The 23,043-nt window shown below is 35.2% G+C and overlaps 2 protein-coding genes across 2 annotated transcripts; one reads left to right on the top strand and one right to left on the bottom strand.

Moving 5' to 3' along the window:
* Positions 1-1,537: 1,537 nt before the first annotated feature.
* Positions 1,538-3,813, bottom strand: LOC121368560 (electron transfer flavoprotein subunit alpha, mitochondrial-like). Its single transcript, XM_041493298.1, has 2 exons — positions 3,781-3,813; positions 1,538-3,146 (listed from the first exon to the last, which is right to left on the bottom strand). Exons 1-2 carry the CDS (start codon positions 3,811-3,813, stop codon positions 2,094-2,096), a joined length of 1,086 nt encoding a protein of 361 aa, XP_041349232.1. The 3' UTR covers positions 1,538-2,093.
* Positions 3,814-5,702: 1,889 nt separating this feature from the next.
* LOC121367717 (TLC domain-containing protein 2-like) lies at positions 5,703-22,560 on the top strand. Its single transcript, XM_041492056.1, has 4 exons — positions 5,703-5,973; positions 9,373-9,455; positions 15,107-15,189; positions 19,486-22,560. Exons 1-4 carry the CDS (start codon positions 5,756-5,758, stop codon positions 19,909-19,911), a joined length of 810 nt encoding a protein of 269 aa, XP_041347990.1. The 5' UTR covers positions 5,703-5,755; the 3' UTR covers positions 19,912-22,560.
* Positions 22,561-23,043: the final 483 nt, after the last annotated feature.

The raw sequence follows: 23,043 nt of genomic DNA, 5'->3' as shown, positions 1-23,043 counted from the left end.
AATTTATACATAAAAAGATTTTGGAGTTCCAAATTTCAGGAAGTTTTGTCTGTAGTTAGATTCCATCAACATAGCTTGAATAAGAATCCCTGTTTTGTTTAACACTACCACTAGAGCACATTAATGTCAAATATTTGATAGCTCAGTCTTAGACAAAACATGCCACATTTTGCATTAGTAGCAATGGAATTATTTATATACTTTCAGACAGGACAGCACATACCACAACTATTGATATATCAGTGAAGGATCATGCATCTGTCCCAATCAATACAACCGACATTTGTTGGAGGTGGCAAATGGGATGGATGTACCTGAACCTTCAGTGGATATAGGCACGTAAATAATTTTGGTTGGAAGGAGACAAAAACTGGCTCTACAGAGTGATGGGGTTAGATCCTAAAATCAAAACACCTCAGGAAAGTGCTCTACTAACAGAGCTAAATCATGTCCAATGTTTAGGGTCTCACAAGTACTCGGGCAGAGTCTAGCAAAGACTAGTCCATTCACAGAACTAGGACTCCATTACCCATGCAATCGGCGTCGTGGTAGGCCATCGGTCTACAGGCTGGTAGGTACTGGGTTCGGATCTCTGTCGAGGCATGGGATTTTTAATCCAGATACCGACTCCAAACCCTGAGTGAGTGCTCCGCAAGGCTCAATGGGTAGGTGTAAACCACTTGCACCGACCAGTGATCCATAACTGGTTCAACAAAGGCCATGCTTTGTGCTATCCTGCCTGTGGGAAGCGCAAATAAAAGATCCCTTGCTGCTAATCGGAAAGAGTAGCCCATGTAGTGGCGACAGTGGGTTTCTTCTCAAAATCTGTGTGGTCCTTAACCATATGTCTGACGCCATATAACCGTAAATGAAATGTGTTGAATGCGTCGTTAAATAAAACATTTCTTTCTTTCCATTACCCATGCAAGAAACTCTTATTTAAAAAAAACTGTTTTATCATTTTGCAATTATAGGGCCATGAGGCATGAAGGAAAAACAAAAGTCGAATGAATGTGTTGAATGCAATACAATGGCATGATTTGGCATCTACACGTATGTTCAGCACTGGAATTGATATGCATGTTGTTATTTTACTTTATTCCTTAGTCTCATTATCATCTAGTATCGGGTACTCGGGTCTGGGTCAAGCTTGGCCTTATAGTACTTGAGTCGTGGAGGCCCCACCCATGTTCAGTTTATAAATACTTTTTCCACGGCCAACTGCCTGTAACACTTTTAGGATCTCACAAATTTTATTTAGGAGCAGATTATTTCTTTCAAATTAGTCATGCTTTATATATAGCATTTATTTGAAGTCCTAGTGATTAAACCATTGTCAAAACGTAGGTGTAGCAAATATTCTCAACTTAACTGGCATCAAAACCTATTCTTTATCTTACCTCTCACTATTGTCTCTCTACATCATTTATGATAGCACTAAGTGGAGATTTATTACTTCCATTCCACACATAATATACATGTATGAAGCTCTAATATAATTTCGTACATTTTACTCATGAATATGGACAAAATGACATTCAACCAAAAATAATTTTTATTTTCCATCATGTACATATATTTATATCAAATTCGTATCAAGACTAAATAGTGTAGAACCTCAATTTACCAATTGTAACTACAATCAAACTGAATGTAAATGGGTAAATACTTTTGAGAACCTGACATCAGAATCATGTATGTTCAACTATAAAGCCTGCATTTGATGTACATGTCCAATGTAATTTATATATGTAAATTGTAACAAAGCATATTCTCAATTCTAAAGTTCTGACACCACCATGTTAACAATACAGCCTATATTTGGCAGTTTGTAATTATGAATTTATGACTATGATTGTAATTCAAACTGAAACATATATTTCACTTCAAAAGATCTGACACTACTATGTTAACAATACAGCCTACAATTGAAGTTTATTATATTGATCAAATGTTTGAGCTTGTAATTTAAACATAATTTTATTTCACATCAAAATATCTGACACAACTACATGTATGTTACAATTAATACAACCTTCACTTGAAGTTTAATCAAATATTTATACAAATGCTTTAATCTAAACCGATACATTTCACTTCAAAATATCTGTCATTTCTGGAACGGCCTTAAATAAATCCATTACAAGTCCGTAGTCAGCCACCTGGAAGATTGGTGCTTCGGGGTCTTTGTTGATGGCAACAATCACTTTACTGTCCTTCATGCCAGCCAGATGCTGAATAGCACCAGAAATTCCCACCGCGATGTAAAGATCGGGTGCAACTATCTTGCCCGTCTGGCCAACCTGCATATCATTTGGGACAAATCCAGCATCCACGGCTGCCCGGGATGCTCCCACTGCCGCCCCCATCTTGTCAGCAAGTTTATACAGCAACTGGAAGTTTTCACCATTCTTCATCCCACGACCTCCAGATATGACGATTTTAGCACTTGTCAGTTCGGGTCTGTCACTCTTGCTCAGTTCTTGTGAGACAAACTCAGAAAGAGTATTTGATCCTGAAGGTTCTGGTGCTTTCATCGATTCAGCAGATCCCCCAGTGGTAGCTGCAGCCTCGAAGTTTGTTCCCCGCACTGTCAATAATTTTATACTATCCATCGACTTTAGAGTCTGGACAGCATTTCCAGCATAAATTGTCCGTACAAATGTATCTGGTGATTCAATTCCGATAACTTCGGAAATTGCACAGACATCCAACTTGGCCGCAACGCGAGGCACCAGGCTCTTGCCAAATGCACTCGCTCCAGCTAGAATGTGTGTAAATTTGAACTGTTCATTTGATGCTAAAACCAGTGCTGTTAAAGCTTCTGGTAAAAAGCCTTTAAACGCGTCGCTATCCGCCAAAAGAACCTTGTTGACACCAGCAACCTTACAGGCCTCCTCGGCGACCTTTGAACATTGGGTTCCAGCCACTAAACAGAACACTTCACCGCCAAGTTTGGATGCAGCCGAAACAGCGTTTAATGTTATTGGTGTCAGCTTGTCATTCGTGTGCTCGGCAATTACAAGAGTACTCTGGAATCTTTTCACCATACACAGACGTCGAAAAACATTTCTTGACAACATTTTCAGGCTTCTCTGAATATTTCGCTGAAGATCCCGTTCTATTTTAAGAATCCAACTTTTTTGCTTTTCAACACAGTTGAGCGATTAAAGGGAAATAACCCTTGTGCGAATCTACTAAAACTCGACACTGTTATTGCATTTTAAATTTAAACACTGATCAATACGCATTGAAAGTGTTAGAAAGAAAAGGAATTATTATTTAAAACAGAAAATTATTTTAATATATTTGTGGAAATAAAAAATAATAATAATAAAGGGTGATTGTTTTGTTACACAGCATGGCTGTAGGGCCTATCTAAATGGGGGAGAGGGGAGGGTGTGTATGCAAAACGAATCTTTTTTTATTTAATTTTATTACTCGTATTTACACATTGCATGCCAGTCAAAATAATGGCGATTTCCGTTCGTTCGTCCGGCAGTCTAACCGCGTAAACATATGTGGTTAAAGTTCATATTTGACTATGATTCCACTTCTGCTTTCACCTCTGAGGCAGGAATATATTATTGAATCAAAAATATTATTGGTAGTAAATCTTAAGGCAGAGATGAATTTTACTTGTAGAATGCAGGAAATTGTATTTGAGGACATCTAGTTTTCAAAATTTTACGGAGGAGTGTAACCCCCGAACCCCCTAGAAACTGTGCTTTGGGCTTTCGACCTCAGTCAGCCCCCTCCCCCACCCCTTCCAATGTCTACTTGCTTCCACCGTGCCTGCCTCTGTATCATCATTTTCAAGTGTATAATTGAACAACAAATCCATTAAACCACGAAAATCATATCTCCGCACAAGGTATAGTCGAAAGGGTATTTTGGAAAGGTTGTCATTGTATCCATGAATCGCTGTCAGGGGATTGCATGGGGTATATTTTGATACATTTGCAGAATTTTATTTAGTTTAAGATGGGTTAATGTTTGGTTCGGTTATTTTAAAAATGTGGTTAAAGTTTCTTTATGTTCCATTCTTAATTCTTGAATTGTTAATGATCACTCGCCCTTATTCGTTTACTGTCCCCTCCCCCAAATTAGTTTATTAGCAAGCACGTATTCCACCTCAAGCAAAAAAGAAAATAATACAGCGTCTTGATCAGAAGGATCTATCCCCCCCCCCCCTCGCCCCCCCCCCCCCAAAAAAGAAGACCCGTAAGCAAATTCATTACTTCATATTTTTTTTAAATCTGAGTTCCTTGTATGAATGGATAGACCTACATATTAGGCCAATGTTGACATGGCATTAGGCTACATGAATAATGTTTTATTTTATTATTATTTTTAAATGCAAAAATTATTTTCGTATGACCATTTAAAAAAAACAAAAAAACATTATAGGCTAAATGGTTTTATTTGTTTTTGTTTAGGGAGATATACCACGACGTTTTCAAACGGAATTATATTCATAAACCTTTATATCAAAAAGATTATTGATTTTAAAAGTTTCCTCTTTTAACGCACGTAGGCTGGTGCATACGCAATATTCAGCTAAGAATCAATAGAGCCTAGAGCATATTTCAAAAACATATATAAGCCTGTTGTTGTTTTCACTAATTCCATCAGTAATAATTGTAATGTCGAGGTTTAATAAACTAATGCCATGAACGTACCTGGAGGGAGGGTGCAAATAGAACAATTATCTCCAGAAAAATGCAAGAAAGTGATCTATCGAGCGATCGATCTATCCATCCATCCATCCATCTATATATATTTATCTATATATGCATCCATCCATCTATCTGGCTATATATCTATATATCTATCTATCTATCCATCTATCCATCTATCCATCTATCCATCAATCCATCCATCCATCTAGCTATCTATCCGTCTATATTTATTTATCTATCTATCCATCTATATTTATTTATCTATCCACCCATCCATCTAGCTAGCTATATAGCCATCTATCTACCTGTCCGTCTGTCTGCCAGTTTGTAACGTTTGTCTGTGCAGACCTATTTATTTTACGTTAGGTACGCCATGCTTGAGCACATTAAACTGACGCGAACACAAGTCAAATGCAATAATGGGACCTAGCCCAAATAAATTGAACATCGTACAAAGGGGGGGGGGGGGGATAGGGGTGTCTAAACTTTGGCGAACGAAGTTTTCAAGGTGTCGGATCATGCTCCCCCGAAAAATATATTAAAAAGACAAAATTGTCTTAGACCCGACTGGTTTCAAGCCCTGCACACGCGCCTATCTTAGAAAGCTAAATTTATTTACTTCCCATATATATTTATTTCAACTACAGGACACTTAATTAGTCGGAAAATTAGTATAAAGTGTAATTTAAAGATTTTTTTTACACTACTTTATGGCGTTACTGTAGTATATACACACTTTTAAACTGATTGGAATGTATTCCACCCACTCTATTAGTTAGTAAAGTTCTAGGTGCACCAATTTGACCCACGCATAAATTCCTGCTAACAGTCTAGTTTACTTATTATTCATTTCCCCTTTGTTTAAATATTATGTACACATTATTTTGCATCAAAATAATCTAATTTGATCACAAAATTGCATTTGATGCGTGTTTCACGCGCGTTCTAGTACTTGACAACCACAATGTTTTGGTCAGATGTTTAAGCAATCCATGTCACGTGACAGCTGTAAGGCGTAAAGAGAAGAATTTTTGATATTAATGTGTCCGAGAAAACTTATTTTATAGTACGAAATGACAAATTTTACCAAGGAATATACGAGTAATGTACATTTAGAACCGAAATATGGATATTTTGCTACGTTTATGTCTATATTTTTCTTTCATTTGGTAAATTTAGTCGTAGCTTATCTCGGTCCGCCGAAGTCCATGAGGGAAGATAAATGGAGATGGAAAAATCTGATCGTTTCGTGGATTCACGCCCTTGTTTGTTCCGTGTGGTGTCTTAGTAGGTGAGTACGTCTGGACAAATTAAATATTAGGAGTGCCCGGATGACGACATTAAATGTTACAGCAAAAAAATGAGAACGGAGACCCAATACGGCAATAGAAGGAAAATTTACAGCGTGATATGAATTTTGAGCATACCGTATTTATTATAATAAAAAAATGGCATGAGGGAGATTCGGGTAAAAGCGAACATTGGCAAAATGCGGACCATCTCGACCACACTGCCACTGCATACTATTTTGGTACATCAAACTTTTCATTTTACTAACAAGATCACAGATAGCCTAGTTACTGGAAATCCATGTTGATATTTGTGTATTGTCTGTTTAGTCAGAAGGGAAGTAGAAAGGGAAGGACGTTCCTTTGGCACTGTCACTAACCCTAACTCTATTTATGATAAGTATTTATAATGTTCTTTATACGTCACAGTGCCAAATGAAAGTCCTACCGTAGAAAGTGTTAATATTGTTACGTACCCTATATATAGCTGGTATTCAAAGCTTGTGGCACCATGTTTCAACTGTTTCTCAATAGAAATAGTGCAATAAATGGACACACAAACCAAAAATGTATAACCTACCATACTCACTAAATCCCGATTGAAGTACTTGCATCATTATTAACAAAATAAATCTTCCAACAACATAAAAAAACTTTAAATTTGCTAAATAGAGGGAAGCAACTCGACCAGCACATTAAGGAAAGCATTGACTTAATGTGCACCCTGCACTATTTGTCTGTTGACCTGTTTCGGTGGTTGCGTCGTTTGTGCGCAACAGTACGTACATTTGAATATTTCTGATGTCGTTGACTTTTGCATCGGGAAAGTAAACAAATGTCTGTCATATTCACAGAAATGTTCGTAAAAATAAAGTTAAAATGAGCAAAGAAAGCAAAATTGAACTTAACCCACTCATAAACACGGCACATTTCTTAATATGGTACCTGTTTTCTCTGATTTTTAAAGACTGTAATTTGAAAGAAAACTTAATTTAAAAAAAAATAATTGCCTGTTCTCAGCTGTACTGGTATCTGGTTATTAAGTCATATGTTTGTCACAGCGTCTGCTGGTAAAATGCTCTTTAAAGATACTTGCCAGAAATATATGGTCTTTTATAATGCTTAAACAAAATCCATTCTACTGAAGTGTAACACCATACAGTAAACAGGAAAGTATTTTGGTTTTTAACAGCATTCAAACACATGCACATTTTAAGTCCCTTTTAAGTAATTTTAAGGAATAAAAAAAAATGACTTAGTGAAATTAATGGTTTTAGCAGGGTTGAAAATTAGCAGTTGCCTGGTCACCCGTGGCGACCTTTATTGGCTAAGGGCGACTAAGAATTTTACAAAGGTAGTCCATTGGGCGACCATTGATTTTAGAGTCCAGTGAGTATGGTACTAGTTAAAAAAAAAGAAACACACTGCTACTGAATCGAATGTGACAAAACACACTACAGGTGGTGGCAGCAGAAGACATAGACTGAATATTTCTGTCTGTAAAGCTTTATTTCATGTTTTATATTTATTTTTTTAATGATTTGTCTATTTTATATTTATATCCATTCTATGGCTTTTACAGACACAGAACGTAGTCTATGTTAAAAGTGGGTGGCTACGCGGACCGTATGGTCACAGTCGATTTTCTCACCTGTTATTGCGTAGCTACCCGCTTTTAACACCCACTTTCGATCTATAGAAGACATAGAACATGTTCTATATTTTGACAGTGCCAAAATAATTAATAAAGATAATATTCATATAAAAACATTAATTTATTAAGTTTTAAACCCATACCATCTCAAATAACATTTTAGTGGGGGTAAAAGTTCAGTGTAAATTAAAACAAAAATTCTTTACAAATTACCATCAAACTGCATACTCTTTTTTTTCTGATACACGTTTTAAGGCAATTGATGGAACATCCAAGGCAATCTGAATGACAAAACTGTAATACATGATCAGGACCGTATTTTTGCACAAATCTGAATTCAAAGGGCATTTGGCAAAATAGTGGATGCTTCTAGTGCTTCGTCTATAGGAGAATAGCCACTCCAGAGGATTTCATTTACTGGGGATTTCAATTTAATAGTACTTTGTAAAGAAACATTTTCATTTATACTGGATTTCTTTTTCAACTTTTATTGAGCCAAACAGACTATATACGGTGAGCATATGGTCATTATTCAACAAAAAACATTCTAGTTTTGATTTTGGCTGTGCAGTTAAATTTCAGTGTGATAACTGGAGGGCTAGTTGAATTTGAGAAGGGCCAGTAATCTTTTTCGTCAACTGGCACTGCTGGCGACCATGGTTTTCATGTTAATTTTCAACCCTCTTTTAGGGTTTGTAAAGTTTTGTATTTAGATACTTACTTGTGTAAACTTTTATTGTTAATGAGCAAGTGCACCACGACTGGTATATCAAAGGCCGTGGTATATGCCATCCTGTCTGTGGGATGTGCATATAAAATATCCCTTGCTACTAATGAAAAAAATGTAGTGGGTTTCCTCTCTATGACTATATGTCAAGATTACCAAAGGTTTGACATCCAATAGCCGATTATTTAATAAATCAATATGCTCTAGTGGTGTCGTTAAACAAAAACATCTTTTCATTGTTAATGAAAATGTTCCCGAACTGTGAAGAAAACCTCACAAATGAACGACAAGCAGACAGCTACTAGATTTTACAACCACTGAATACAGTTAAGGACAAGGTCTGTAATTGTACATATATTTTATGGGAATTAGTTTAATATTTATTTCATTACACCGCACATCTATGGAAAAAAAAGAGTGGTTGTTAGAACTGATGAAATCCCAGCTCGATGGATTCCCGGTACAACTGTTTATCTGAAACTTGCCACTGCTTGTGTCGGACAAAACTGTTTTATCTCTAGTTGAGATTATTCTATCTAACACACACAAGTCCTTGGTATAATTTTTTTTTGGCATACCCAAACACCTATTTTTGTTTACGTAGAACAAATTCATATAAAAACACTTAATCAGTGATATAATTGAAAAACAACACTGCCTGTGAATACGCAGACTGATGATGTAATTTTAATTGCTATTTCCCCATCTGTTGTCTATGGTAACTCAGTACATTGAAATGTTTGTTAAATGATCCATGTATCCAATAGCCTTGGTAAATGCCAGTGGGTGAAATTCATAATGCCTAATGGTAATCCAGTGATTATGTTTCCATTAGGAATACAAATTTATATCCATGAATGATTAAAATGCAACATCGTAAATTAATTTTGCAATAACGTTTGGGTTCACAATGGCGATTACATACACATGTATATTTCATCACTTCTAAGATCAGTACAAATAAAATTGGGTAGTTTTAAATTTAAGTAGAATTTTAATATATATTTTTTTAATTTGCAGTTTTGTATTGTATCCAGATGAATTCCATGACATGATAGTGCAGGGAAATACCTTTATGTACTTGCTGATAGCATTTTCAACAGGTGAGTATAGAACTGTATATTAGTGATTTTCCAGTGATCAATTATAATCGAAAATTGATCGGTTGATGGATGATCAATTATGAAAATGAGAGATAAAATGTTAACTGTAAGTGTTCCTCCACTTCAGATGCGGGAATTGAGGTACATGTTGGGATTGGGGTTTCGTTTCACCTGTATGTAGAGAATTTATTTTTATTTTTTAGTACAGGTAGCGATTTAGCGATTCGTAAGGTCTATCCCACTGAATATGATTATAGATGCATGTATAAATATATAAAAAAAAACATCGCTGCTGCTACAAAGTGAGGGGGCCAGTGTTGACGATGAAATTCCAACTGATTCCCAACACTACACAAAGATCTGAGGCATGTGTAGGAGGCCAGGAGTCGGAAGTGGCTTGCTAAACCAGTTTTTACACCTGATAGTAAAATGTATTAGGATATAGAAAACGATGAAAACCAATAAAATTATATGCAAGTTTTCACCTGCATGAATATACCTCTGGTGTTTATTGAAAAAAACAACTTTCCATATATATCATGGATTATAGCTGGTGTTACTTCAAGATGTAATCTTGATAATAATTACTTAATATTCTCAGTGCATCTATTTTTCAGGTGAATGAAATGTAGTTTACTGTTATGAAACCTCTTCAAGATGCAACTTATTGTAGGATAACTGCACACACGCACATGCACATGCACACACATACATAAACAGGCATGCACACTCATGACACATGCATGTACACAGACGTGCATATGCGCTCACACACACACAACCTACTAACACACACAAACTACTAACGCGCACACACACACACACACACACACACACACACACACAGACGTGCACATTCTCACATACATACCCTCACACACCATTAGTGAACGCATTGTTTTAATAACAATGCTGTACAACTCATATATAAAAAGTGTAAATATGTCCTTCCCTGCAACTTTTTTCTGTGGGACACGGGGTATAATACTTCATGCGAACCGTCATTCTGTTTGCGTATCTGTTACACAACTTACTCACGCAAACCATCGATCGTTTACATAATCGGGCTTTCTGCCAGAAAATAATTTGAGGGTGTGTAATAAAAAGAAACCCGACCATGAGTGCCTCTATAGGTTTGAATTGTTTTGAAATTGGACACTGCTAAATATTGTGCATGTACAGCGTTAGGGTTATATAACTCCTCATTGGTTACTCAAACATAATTCATGTATCTGAACAATTGGTTGCTTACATGTAGCAGGGGTTTGAATTCTTCTGAGATCAGCTGTTTTTCTCTCATGGAACATTGCATTTCCTCGCATTTTAATCGTCAGATGGCACAGATTTTAACCTAGGATTTCAATAATTTTTGGGACCTCTCTAGATTTCCACTTTTTTATAGTTCGCCAGTTCCCACCCCTGATGTAGGTAGACATCACATCGATTAACAGACTTAATGGTGAAACCATAATGTATATTGTTATTTGCATATTTATTTGTAATAAATAACTACAAGTTAATCGATCCCATGCATAATGTTTCCATAATTAACTCTAGAATAATAATTTAAAAAATTCTTGCACAGGATGATGAGTGGTTTCCCGAATAATTTGTGGCTAAATACAGTGAGACCTCAATAATCCAGACTCCAGTAGTCCGGAGACCCCACCTTACGGACACCCAAAATACAAAACAAACTCTACACACATATAAATGTGTTGACTAATCCAGATATTCTGCTTCAAGAACTGGACAAAACAATTTGTAAAAAAACCCCAAAAAACCAATTTGCTTCACTTCATTTAATTAGAAACAAATATATAACTCGCTCTGAGTTCGTTAAACCATAACCAATATGTAGCAGTAGCCACCACCATGACCAGTAAATGCCAGTAGACAACTAATATGTGCCATATAATGGTGGCAACAGGCTAGGTCTCATACCTCTGAGTATGTTTAATTTTTCATTCTTTGTTCGATAGTTTTCTTTCAACGTGGGAATGTCATGGTTCACTGATCTAGGTTACCTTTTTATTTACATTTCCATTGCCTTTATAAAATGTAATGAATAAAATTAAGACCAACAGTCACTGGTAACATGTAAGTAATCCCAAGAAATAAATTGAAAGAAATATGTTGGTACAACCAAATTAAAAAAATTCTAAATCCAATTAAGAAATGACTTTAAAAATTAAATTGTTGTCTTAAAATATAATTTATAATTATTTTTCATCAATAGATCATGATTAATAATTTTGGAATATAAATATTTATGTTATTTGTATTTAAATATAAATCTGTATTGTTGCTTTTTTTATTGGTTTGCCATTGAAGGAAAATAAGTCTTCAGGTATGATTCAGTACTATGGAAATTTGTTAAACCGGACACTTTTAGGAGAAACCACTCCATCTGGATTAACAAGGTTCCACTGTATAACATGGCCACCATCTTTGTTACTTTGTCAGTTGACCATAAAGAATTCTAGGTAAACTTAGTGTGTTGAATGTGTATGCCTAAAACAGCGAAGTCACTAGTTTATGAGTGTGACATACTCAACATTCCCCCCAGAAATAATATTTTTCTACTAGTAAATGGAATTATTTAATTGTAAATGTTTTATAGGCATATAGTTGAACGTATAAACTTTATTTTTCAAAGCAAAAATTTAGAGTAAATATTTTTGATGAGAACTACCATTATTGCAACTTTGACATAACACCTTTAAAAGTAATATTTATCTTCCCTTAGCATGTGAATTTGTATGGTACATGCAACAAGATGCTAATACAGTCAAATCCACTTAATTCCATAGCCCCGGTGCGTGTCAATTTTATGGTAATAACCGGTATAACTGATTATCCGATAGAGACCCATTTATGACCAATGGTAAACTTTTACAAATGCCTTACTTTTAACTGCAGAACACTGTCTGAATGTTGATACATGTATGCATTTCATTTGTTTATACATGTATTTTAAAATAATATGTATCTTAAATGGCTCCCAATATTCTAAATTAGGGGAACAATTAATGACTCCCCTCAATCTGTTTCTCATCGAGATCTCTTTACAATCTTATAATCGTAAAGAGTAGATGCACCATTACATGTAATGGTAACAGGGCAGATAACTTTTAACCTTTAACCTTTAACCTTTGTCCAATGGTGATAAGAAGCATGAAAATAAGTCAACATTATTATCACTGTCAAGACGTTTGGTGTATGCCACTGAAATGTGCAGTCAACCTTCAGCAGTCAAGTGGGTTGCCGTCTTGGACTGACTGAACATCAATAACCTATTATAAGCTTGCAGGGAAGAAAAGAGTTTGGCAGGATGTTGTTAATTACTGATTACATTATTGTCAGTATACGTTTGTGCAGTTGTAAAGATAAACTGTGCAAAGAAAATGCATATATATTTATAATCCAAAATTAAGGCTAGGGCGGGAATATAATTAGAACTATACCATTACTGAGAGTGGAGTGGTGGAAAGATGTGCAGTGGGTCTTAGGATCAATTTCCTTAAGTATACCCAATGACTTTTTCTCATTCCAACCAATCTCTCAAATACAGGTATACAAAAACTGTTATTTGTTTTGTTGTCTCGGAAAAATTGTAGGGTGTTTGTGTGTGGGTAGGGGTGTTTAAACAAATTCATCTTTAATAAGAAACATTAAAAAAGTCAATCAGTTTACCAGAACTTTAAAAGATTATCTTCTTGACAAAATTTTTGAACAGATGATATTTTCTTTACATTTTGCTTGAATGAATAAATGACAATGACACATGAATGAATAACAAAAGTAGATGGGGAAACAATTTTATAGTAAATGTAACAATAATAGTCAATTTCATATTTTTGTTAAGACGTATAGGTCTTAAGTTTTTGATAACATGTACATGCAACTTATTTAGGCTGTCATTCACCAGATCACCAAATGCGATTTAAAGTTGAATTTGGCAAATATATGTTATTACCTATTCACTAAAAAGCTAATTAAAAAACCATGTATCATTTGTATGTGTATATCTTTATTAAAAACAAATTGTTTAGCTAAATGTTACTTGAATTTAGCTACAGATTTTCTAATAAAATTTGCCAAATTGCTATTAACTTTTGGCTGCAACTTAACTTAAGCCCAAACATGGGTTACAAAACACAGGGCTTCTAGATTATGGTAGCCTCACTCCCATGGCTAGTGGTATTCAGTGTTTGGCTAGTAAATAAGTAATATTACCTTGCCCAACGGGTAGTGAAAACAAAACTTGTCAACAAAAAGAAGAAAGAAATGTTTTATTTAACAATGCACTCAACACATTTTATTTACGGTTATATGGCGTCAGACATATGGTTAAGGACCACACAGATTTTGAGAGGAAACCTGCTGTTGCCACTACATGGGATACTCTTTCCGATTAGCAGCAAGGGATCTTTTATTTGCGCTTCCCACAGGCAGGATAGCACAAACCATGGCCTTTGTTGAACCAGTTATGGATCACTGGTCGGTGCAAGTGGTTTACACCTACCTATTGAGCCTTGCGGAGCACTCACTCAGGGTTTGGAGTCGGTATCTGGATTAAAAATCCCATGCCTCGACTGGGATCCGAACCCAGTACCTACCAGCCGATGGTCTAACCACGACGCCACCGAGGCCGGTAAAACTTGTCAAATGCTGCATGTTAATCTTATTTTTTAATTATGCATATCTCGTAACCCCCCCCCCCCCCCCCCCCCCCACCACACACACACACAATCTTAGTGTTTTTAAGCTCCATCTCCCTCTTTAGGTGATGACAGCGCATTTCCTATCTCAATATCTGTGTGGTCCTTAACCATATGTCTGATGCCATATAACCATAAATAAAATGTGTTGAGTGCGTCGTTAAATAAACCATTTCTTTCCCTCTTTAGGTGACATATCCGATTATTACTATTAATTAGTAAAATTTTATTTACTTAAAGTAAAGTAGGGCTAGTGGATTTCTTAAATTACTGATCCCATGGCTAGTGAATTTTATAAAAATTCTAGAAGCCCTGTAAAACACTATAAATTTCGATGCCTGTTTCAACTCTTAACTCTTGACCTAGACATACGAGCTGTCATGAGTCACAAGTTCTGCCCAGATGGCTGGCTGAGTGTGCTTAAACAATGGTTGCTCAGATTAGCATACTAAGTCTTTACCTTAACATCGTGGATGTGCATACAGATCAGTGAGATGTAATTTATACATCTAGGTTGGGGTGGGAAACACATCTTTTAATTGCTCTCTGAACATATACAGTGAAACCCTTCTAAACTGGACACCTACAAGACCAAGTAAGAAGTCCAGTTTTAAGGGGTTTCTGGGTTGGAGAGGTTCTGTTCTGTACTGATATTTAAAATATCAGGGAATTCCAATTCTGAGGGTTTTCACTGTAATAAATTAAATATTTTGCAACCACTGTTAACTTAAGGGTTACGGTATTGGTAGATGTGTGTGTGTGCGTGCGTAGGTCAAGATATGAATGACTGCAATAAGTTTATAAAATTTTATGCATGTTGGAAGTTTGGAATTAAACTTGACTTTGTAATTGGATACAACATATTGCATTACATTGAAAGATATACTTAAGAATGTTTATATTATTTTGTGTTTGTTCTGTTTTCAGGGTATTTCACCTATGACTTTATAGACATGATGCTTAACAAGAAATTATTCAAATTATGGGAAGTCACTCTACATCATATAGCAGTGAGTATTTCTTTAAAGACAACTTGTTTATGTAATTTAAATACAGAGTGAAAGAAATATTCATGAGAAATTGGTTAATACTGCACTACTTCTACATTCAGCATACACAGTCCATAAAAAAAGAAAAATGAGTGAAAAGAAAACGAAAAGGTCTGGTTTAGTTAATCCACCATTTGGCAGCTGGTTGTCTAGTGTAGCTCTCACTTCAATGTTTGACCAAATATAGCTTTGTATGCAGAAATAGAGAACATCATTGTGTGGAGAAACATCATTTGGGGTAATTTTTATGAGTTAATCCTGCCTCGGGGAACAGTAACATTAAAGGTCTAGGCTTATCGAAAACACAATTCACTATTGTTTGGTATCTACATATACCTTTTACAATATACATGTATATGAAGTATCAATAAAACAAATAATAAAAAATGTACCTGTTTTTAATATATTCACAATAAAAAGTCACGTTTTCCCCATCGCTTGCCAAAAAACCTCTTTACTCCTCGAGCTAAGTTACCCTGTGATGCGCTATACTATGGAAGTGTTATTGTGCACAGCCTTTCACACCTGACCTGACCTTGCCTTTTCACACATTTGATTTAGAAGTTTTGGGGTTTTTTTTAAACATGAAAATGTTATTCCAGTGAATTGAATTGTATGGATGGAATATTCTTTTGGAGATAGTTTCAAATGTAAAATATGGTGAACCATTGTTTAGTCTTTGGATGTATCAAAGCTGTTAGACAGACAGACAGACAGACAATCACAGGGTTTGCATGGAAATGGTTCTTAAACTGAACCTCTGTGTAATGGAAAGGACTGTCACGATGCAATAGGATCTGCAGTGACCACTTAATCCCTGGGGATTACGAAAACCAGTCTAAAAACACCTTTCCCGCATTTTTTAAATTATAGTAAAAGGTGTAATTCTTTTTTGTGGGATTGTTTTTGTTTAAACTGAAATGGAAAACAGAAAAATGCAACAAAATGAAAGTTTTAACACCTTACTTAACATTCAGTCCAGTTCACACATTATTACAAAAAGTAAAAGCGAAATAAGATCCACGTGTGCGTACAATCTACACAAGAAAAAAAGCCTGTAATAACAAACTCTGCCACTCAAGAAAACAATTTGGAAACCGATCATGTGATGTGTCATGTGTAATAGTTTATTTCCATCGTAATATTTTTAACAAGACAAAACAAAAAAGTGCTAAAAGAATCCTGGGACAATAGTGTAGCGTTTATGGGCTACAAAGTGCGGTCATGGGTGGTCTATAAATAGTGGGGTCACCGAACCACATCTACTGCACTGAAACACTGAACATACAAATCATTTTGGATACAAGGGGGTGCTTAACTTTATGCACAATTTTAAAATGTTTATTTACTACAGACATAAAACAATTTGTAGTGTATCTCAAATTGTGCACTGTTTCATTGGTGAGAGACACATTTTATTAAGTATTTATTTCACAGTGTTCAAATAAAAAGTGGTCTTTGAATGCTTCTGTGCGCCGATACACTGGACATCACTGTAGTCATTTGGCTTGCCGGATCATCGTTGTTGTATTCCCATTCAAACTGATACGGAAGTACCCGTAACAGATTTTATCCTTCTTCATCACCAACTGAGGTACCATTAGAATAGATTGACAAATGTGATAAGACCAAAATGTCCAAACTAGAGTCGGTTAAGAATCGGCTGTTTTTTTCAAAAATTGTGTTAATGTTAACTGAGAACCGCACACCTGTGTTACTTATTGTTTACTAGTAAATACGATACACTATTAAAAAAACTGTATACACCAGCGATAAGCTTCAACATGGGTCAGAGAGAACAATACAAAGCATCCCATTGAGTCTTCCCCCATAAAATCCACACCAAAAAGCAAACAGACAAACAACGGAACAAAAACCCCAACAAGACCCCCCCCCCCCCCCCAACAAAAAAGCATAAAATAGCCAAAGTAAATTCAGTTAAAAACAACAACAAACAACCCATACCCACCCACCCCAAAAAATGAATGAATGAATGAATGTTTAACGACACCCCAGCACGAAAAATACATCGGCTATTGGGTGTCAAACTATGGTAATACAAACAAATAAAGTGATGATCAACATCAATATAAAAATTCAAGATTTAAATAAAAACACAGTGTAAAGAACTGTGCAAAAAATACAAATATCACAGACAGATACCGACTTTTACTCAAAATGTTAATTGTATCTCGAAGAAAACAAGGGGATTTGTGCTATATTGGCCATTCTCAAAGAGAATGTTACATGATGAAGTGTAATTTAGTTAGGAATAATTACTAGAAGTCAAACAAAAAATTTAATTTTAAGTCAAAATGAATATATATTCTATATTAAACAATTTTTATTATCATTTTATTGGACATTTATCATGGCATATAAATTTACCTTGGCATTGGATCAACAAAAGTTTCATTGTTTCAAGCTTTTTTTCCTTGTCTTCTTGTTATATACCGTACACAACTCAATAATTTACATTGTGTTAGTTCTACTAGTCCTAATGATGCTCAGTACTACTGCGTCATGCCAATAGGCACTCTGTCAGTGATATGTATCTTTGACAATTTACATAAGTTAAAAGTGTCATCATGCACCTCCTTGCTTTAAATGCCTATTATTATCCAGTTCATTTGGTTCATTCATGGTTGATTAATACCATACTTCACTGCACTAGCAATTCCCGGAAGTCTGGAGGCAAGATAATGCGTTTGTTTTTCAGGTGATGCATACTTTCTTGTGTTTTGCTCTGTTAAATGTTCATGTGTAACTGTATTACTGGCAGTGAAACTTGGGTCATAGTTGCACTTATGGAAGTTAAAGGGACATTCCTGAGTTTGTTGCATTGTAAGATGTTTCCGACTAATAAAATATTTCTACGATTAAACTTACATATTAAATATATTTTCTTGTTTAGAATATCAGTGTGTGTATATTTAATGTGTTTCTTGTCGTCTTAATATTTGTAAGAAGCCGAAACTGGATTTTGTCTTCAAATAATTTCGTACGTACGAAAAAATAATTATTTTAGGAAACAAAATAAAATTTAACCTAGTACGAATATTATAACGATCAGAAACATGTTTAATATACAGCCACTAATATATTATGCAGAAAAATATATTTCATATTTAATTGCAATCGTTAAAAGTCTCCGTCAGTCGATAACATCTTAAAACATTGCAGCAAACTCAGGAATGTCTCTTTAAGCATAATTATAAAAAAAATAGACCGGTATACATCTAAAAAAAAAAAACCTTGCTCGACATTCAGGCAAGAACCATTGTTCTGTTCACATGTTGGTTATGCAACTTAAAAAAATGTATGAGAACCTAATTATTTCAAATTTTGTTTGGTGATCGGAAGAAAAAGTAAATTATGAAATAATATATTATTGTATACTGCAATCCATAGAGAGCTACCTGTACTAGAGACATTAGGATGACATTAAATGTATGCATTGAACACTGTAAACTGAATTAATATTATGACATGGTTTATTTTTTATTATTTTTTTGTTGTTGCAAATATGCCTTAACAAATGAGGTTGACATGTATGTAAATTTTACAAACAGCTGTTGGTATCTGCAGTGCATATCTGCAATAAAAGTATTGTACATGCATATGCATTTTGCGGCAAGATTGGGTGAAAATGATGTGAACTTTATAAGCACATATTTTAGTTGTATTTTTTAGTATAGTACATAGGGATCTTGCATGGTCTAGACCTGGTTTATTTTTATTTTTTATTATCAATATTATTTTAGCTCCGAGTGTGTAGGGTCTTGCAAATCCCTTGAAACACCCCCCTCCCCCGTTTCCAGTACCGTGTCGGTAGCGTGTTGGTAAAACCGAAATTCCATTTCCCAGGATTATTATATCAACGACAATTTAACAGTTTCTGATTAGTTTCCATGATCACAAGGCACGGAACTGAAAAAGTGTTTTACATAAAATTTGAAATCCTATGGCTTACGATACGCTAGAAAATATTGCATGTATTCAAAATTTAACGCTAGAAAAATATTGCATGTATTCAAAATTTAAAATTGTTTTTATTGTTCTAAGTTGTGTTCATGTTTTGGTACAGTATCCAAGTGCAGATCTGCATATCATACCACATGGAATCGTACAACATGGTGGCGCCTTAATCATATTTCTATTGTTCTAGGTTGCGTCCATGTTTTGGTACAACATGCAAGTGCAGATCTGCATATTGTACAACATGGTGGCACCGTAATCATGTTTCTATTGTTCTAGGTTGCGTCCATGTTTTGGTACAACATCCAAGTGCAGATCTGCATATCGTACAACATGGTGGCTCTGCTGGCAGAGGTGAACTCGTTCTTCCTGCACTCGCGCAAGCTGCTCCAGATGGTCCAGGTTCACTTCGAGCACTGGTTCTACAAGTTTGTGGCCTTCCTCAACCTCGTGTCCTTCGTCGTGTTCCGCGGACTCTCACTCGGAGGCATCACGTACGGCATGTTTGTCTGGTACACCAGGGTACCGCGGTGGTACTACGGTAGCATCTGCGGGTCGATGATAGTGATGAATGTGATGAACCCGATTCTGTTCTGGAGACTGCTGAAGAGTGACTTTATGCGAGGGGGTTCACCAAAGGTCGCACAACCCTGTAAGATGATGAACGGAAACAACAATGTGAAGAACCATGTAAAACAGCATTGACTAGCATAGAATCAATGGAAAGTGGTCTTGGAACTAAATTTCTTCAAAGATCCATGTATACATGTACAATAAGACTGAAATCAAATTACAGATGTAAAAAATTGAAAACCGAAAATCATGAGATGGAATTTTGGATGAACTGCAAGAACTACAAACTGGGTGCAGTATATCTGTGTTGATAGTTGGCTAGATAATAACAAGTCGAACATTTTGTTGAGAAACAAATACGATTATTAATATTGGTAATGGACAAGCTTTAGGGGCCGCTGACAGTTATCCACATTTTCACAAGTGTATAAATTTAAGTTGGAGGTAGGGATGGAGGAGTTGGCCAAGGCCGTCTCTTGTGCCCAGGACAGGTGTGCGCTACAACAGCTTGCTTTGAACGTGCATGTAAAGCCCTATGACCTGACCAGGGTAGGGTGTTACTGTTAGTGTATCCCAAGAAAATGTTAATAAGATATCTCTTGCAAAATCAATGTTTCTATGTACACTTGTATAAATGTTGACAGTTGTTAACAGTTCCTTAGCTTAGTCCGAGACAACAGCTGATTGGTTGTCTTGTGCTTGTTGTGTTAAAATGTTAACAACACAAATGGGAGATGTCCGACACAGGTAAACTTGCCGGTGTAAGTGTGAACCTGTAAGTTCAGCAAATCCATAATGATATGTGCACGTCTCGCTACATTGTTTTATATAATGACTTGTACGTTCTTGTATTGTGTAGTCATCAGTGTATATTGGTAATTTTATGTAAGCTAAATACCCATATACTGTTATGAAATTATGATTGGAGAGGATCTGGTATCCTTGTTTTTATTGTATCTTGATTATATTTTATTTTAGTTCAACTCCCACTATATACCCCCCCCCCCCCCCTCCATTTCACTAAGAATATATCATACTTTCAGAATTACCTCCAAGCTTTGAATGTCATTTATGAAACTTTTGTTTGATGCTGGTTCTTTTCAATTTTGACTTTTATAATGTGATTGTCACTTCCTATTAATGAGAAAAATGTTCAGTATATTTTGCGTCTAGTAGACTGAAACATGCATGAAAATATATCTGGGCTAGTACTGTTGTTTACATATTGGTAATATGAAGAAAGAAAGTTTGTAATTCTATATTATTATTTGCTTCTCTGCTTTAGGACAAGATCAGCCTTCAAACTTAATTAGCAGGAACCTAGTATACCTGGTACAGATTACCCTGACTCGGGTCTTTAAAGCCATATTATATCTTTTATTTTCTGTTTTCGAAAAATAGAATAGTCTGTAACCCACACAAACACACACATGCACACGCACATGCACACGTGCACGCACACACACACACACACACACACACACACAAACACTCACCAAAAAGCATTGCCTGAATAGAGTTTACTTTTAAAACATGAGCTATAACAATAATTTTGTAAGCCTGCTAGAACAAATTGTGGAGATCTGAGTTGGTTTTATCGATCTGTTTGTTCACTACATGTATATTTGAATCTGATTTTTTCATATTTTAAAACTAGAAAAAAAATGCTGTTTTTTTAATGGCATTGACAGCTAATGTGAACTGTTAATATATATCTGATAAAAGTGTTCAAGAATGAATAAGTAATTTGGTTATGGAACTATTTTGAGTATTAATCTCATTTTTCCCCACATGGCTATTTTAGAATGCAGGGTTTAAGCTGCCGTTCGCCAAATCGCCAAATGCGATTTAAATTGGAGAATATATGTCATTACCAATTTGCAAAAAAGCTAATTCGAAAACTGTGTTGTTTATGTGTGTACATAGATATTTAAAAAAAATTATTATGTATTAGCTAAATGTTGCTTGAATTTAGCTACAGATATTCTGGTCATATTTGCCAAATTGCTATTAATTTTTGTCGTCCAGCCTAAACGTTAAAAGTTTATCACCTTTTGTAAGGAATACTAGCAATAACTATTGTTTATACATGTATACCCATCATCTACATTTGATATTTAGAGCAGCACAATGTTTCACATGACCCATTGTTCTGTTCGCCCAAACTGCCAATTAGTTATGTCATGAACTTTTACATTTTAAAATTATCAGTTGGAAACTTATTTCAAAATATTTTGGACAATTAAAAATATTACGACATTTGCAAAATTTACTTCATTCAAATACATTTGGAATATCAGTGTAATACAGGGCCCTGTTCCATGAAGGCATCTTAGCATAAATACCTAAATACCTACCACTGCGACCTTAATTTTTTTTTTTCTCTACGATTGCCAGCCCATTCCATGACATGGTGAAGCTTACTACTGTTGTAAATTATGGTGAAAATTTACAATTGATATGTGGCAGTTGTAAGCCACTAACGTAGATGTCTGATGGCAGTTAGATGATGATTTGATCTAATATACACCAAATACCTTTTATGAAACTTAATGTTTGATTTAAAACCTTCTAGGCCATACAGTCTTCTCCATATGGAAGATAAATCTCATGTCTTATGCATTTGGTATTTAACTCTTATCAAATAAACTGACAAAGTTACTTGATGAATATCGGATACCGAAAAAATCTGGAAAGCATTATAGAAACTTAAAGAAAATTCTCTTCTTAACTGTTTAAGGTGTTTTAGACTATTAACTACTCAGTTGCCCCCCCCCCCCCCCCCCCCCAAAAAAAATTCTTAGCTACGGCCCTGGTAACCAATTTATTATTTAACTAATTCGCACTTTGCAAAGAAGATTTTAATCATTAAAGGGTCACTTACTTAGACTACTGTAAGGTTGCTTTATGGAATGGCTGAAACGTTTGTGTGCCAGCCATAAAACCGTACCTTAAGTGAGTACAGTTAACCTTAGCTATGATTCTTTCATGGAATGGGGCCCAGAAAATTAGTAGTACAAGTGTTACGATTCGATTATTTGCTGGGTATACAAATATATATATGTATATATATATATATATTTATCATATTTATCATAATAATATCTTACATTTTCAGTGTAATAATATCTTACATTTTCAGTGCAATCAAAGTATGTGATATTTTTCAGATCACATACTTTAAGAATATGATATATTAGGAATAAAAATAATGTATTATGCTTGCCAGAGGCTCGCATAATATAATTTTTATTCCTAATATAT

The sequence above is a fragment of the Gigantopelta aegis genome, chromosome 3, assembly GCF_016097555.1.
Source record: "Gigantopelta aegis isolate Gae_Host chromosome 3, Gae_host_genome, whole genome shotgun sequence".
Lineage (NCBI taxonomy): Eukaryota > Metazoa > Mollusca > Gastropoda > Neomphalida > Peltospiridae > Gigantopelta > Gigantopelta aegis.
The sequence above is the reverse complement of the archived record's forward strand: the minus strand, read 5'-3'. Positions and strand labels throughout refer to the sequence as shown.

Excerpts from the sequence above, each read along its gene's own strand:
- LOC121368560 (XM_041493298.1), bottom strand. The coding sequence starts at position 3,813 with ATGATGATACAGAGGCAGGCACGGTGGAAGCAA. Across the intron at positions 3,147-3,780 it reads GGCAGGCACGGTGGAAGCAA|CAAAAAAGTTGGATTCTTAA; the intron begins GTAGACATTGGA and ends TGTGTTGAAAAG.
- LOC121367717 (XM_041492056.1), top strand. The coding sequence starts at position 5,756 with ATGACAAATTTTACCAAGGAATATACGAGTAATGTACATTTAGAACCG. Across the intron at positions 5,974-9,372 it reads TCCGTGTGGTGTCTTAGTAG|TTTTGTATTGTATCCAGATG; the intron begins GTGAGTACGTCT and ends TTTAATTTGCAG. Across the intron at positions 15,190-19,485 it reads TCACTCTACATCATATAGCA|GTTGCGTCCATGTTTTGGTA; the intron begins GTGAGTATTTCT and ends CTATTGTTCTAG.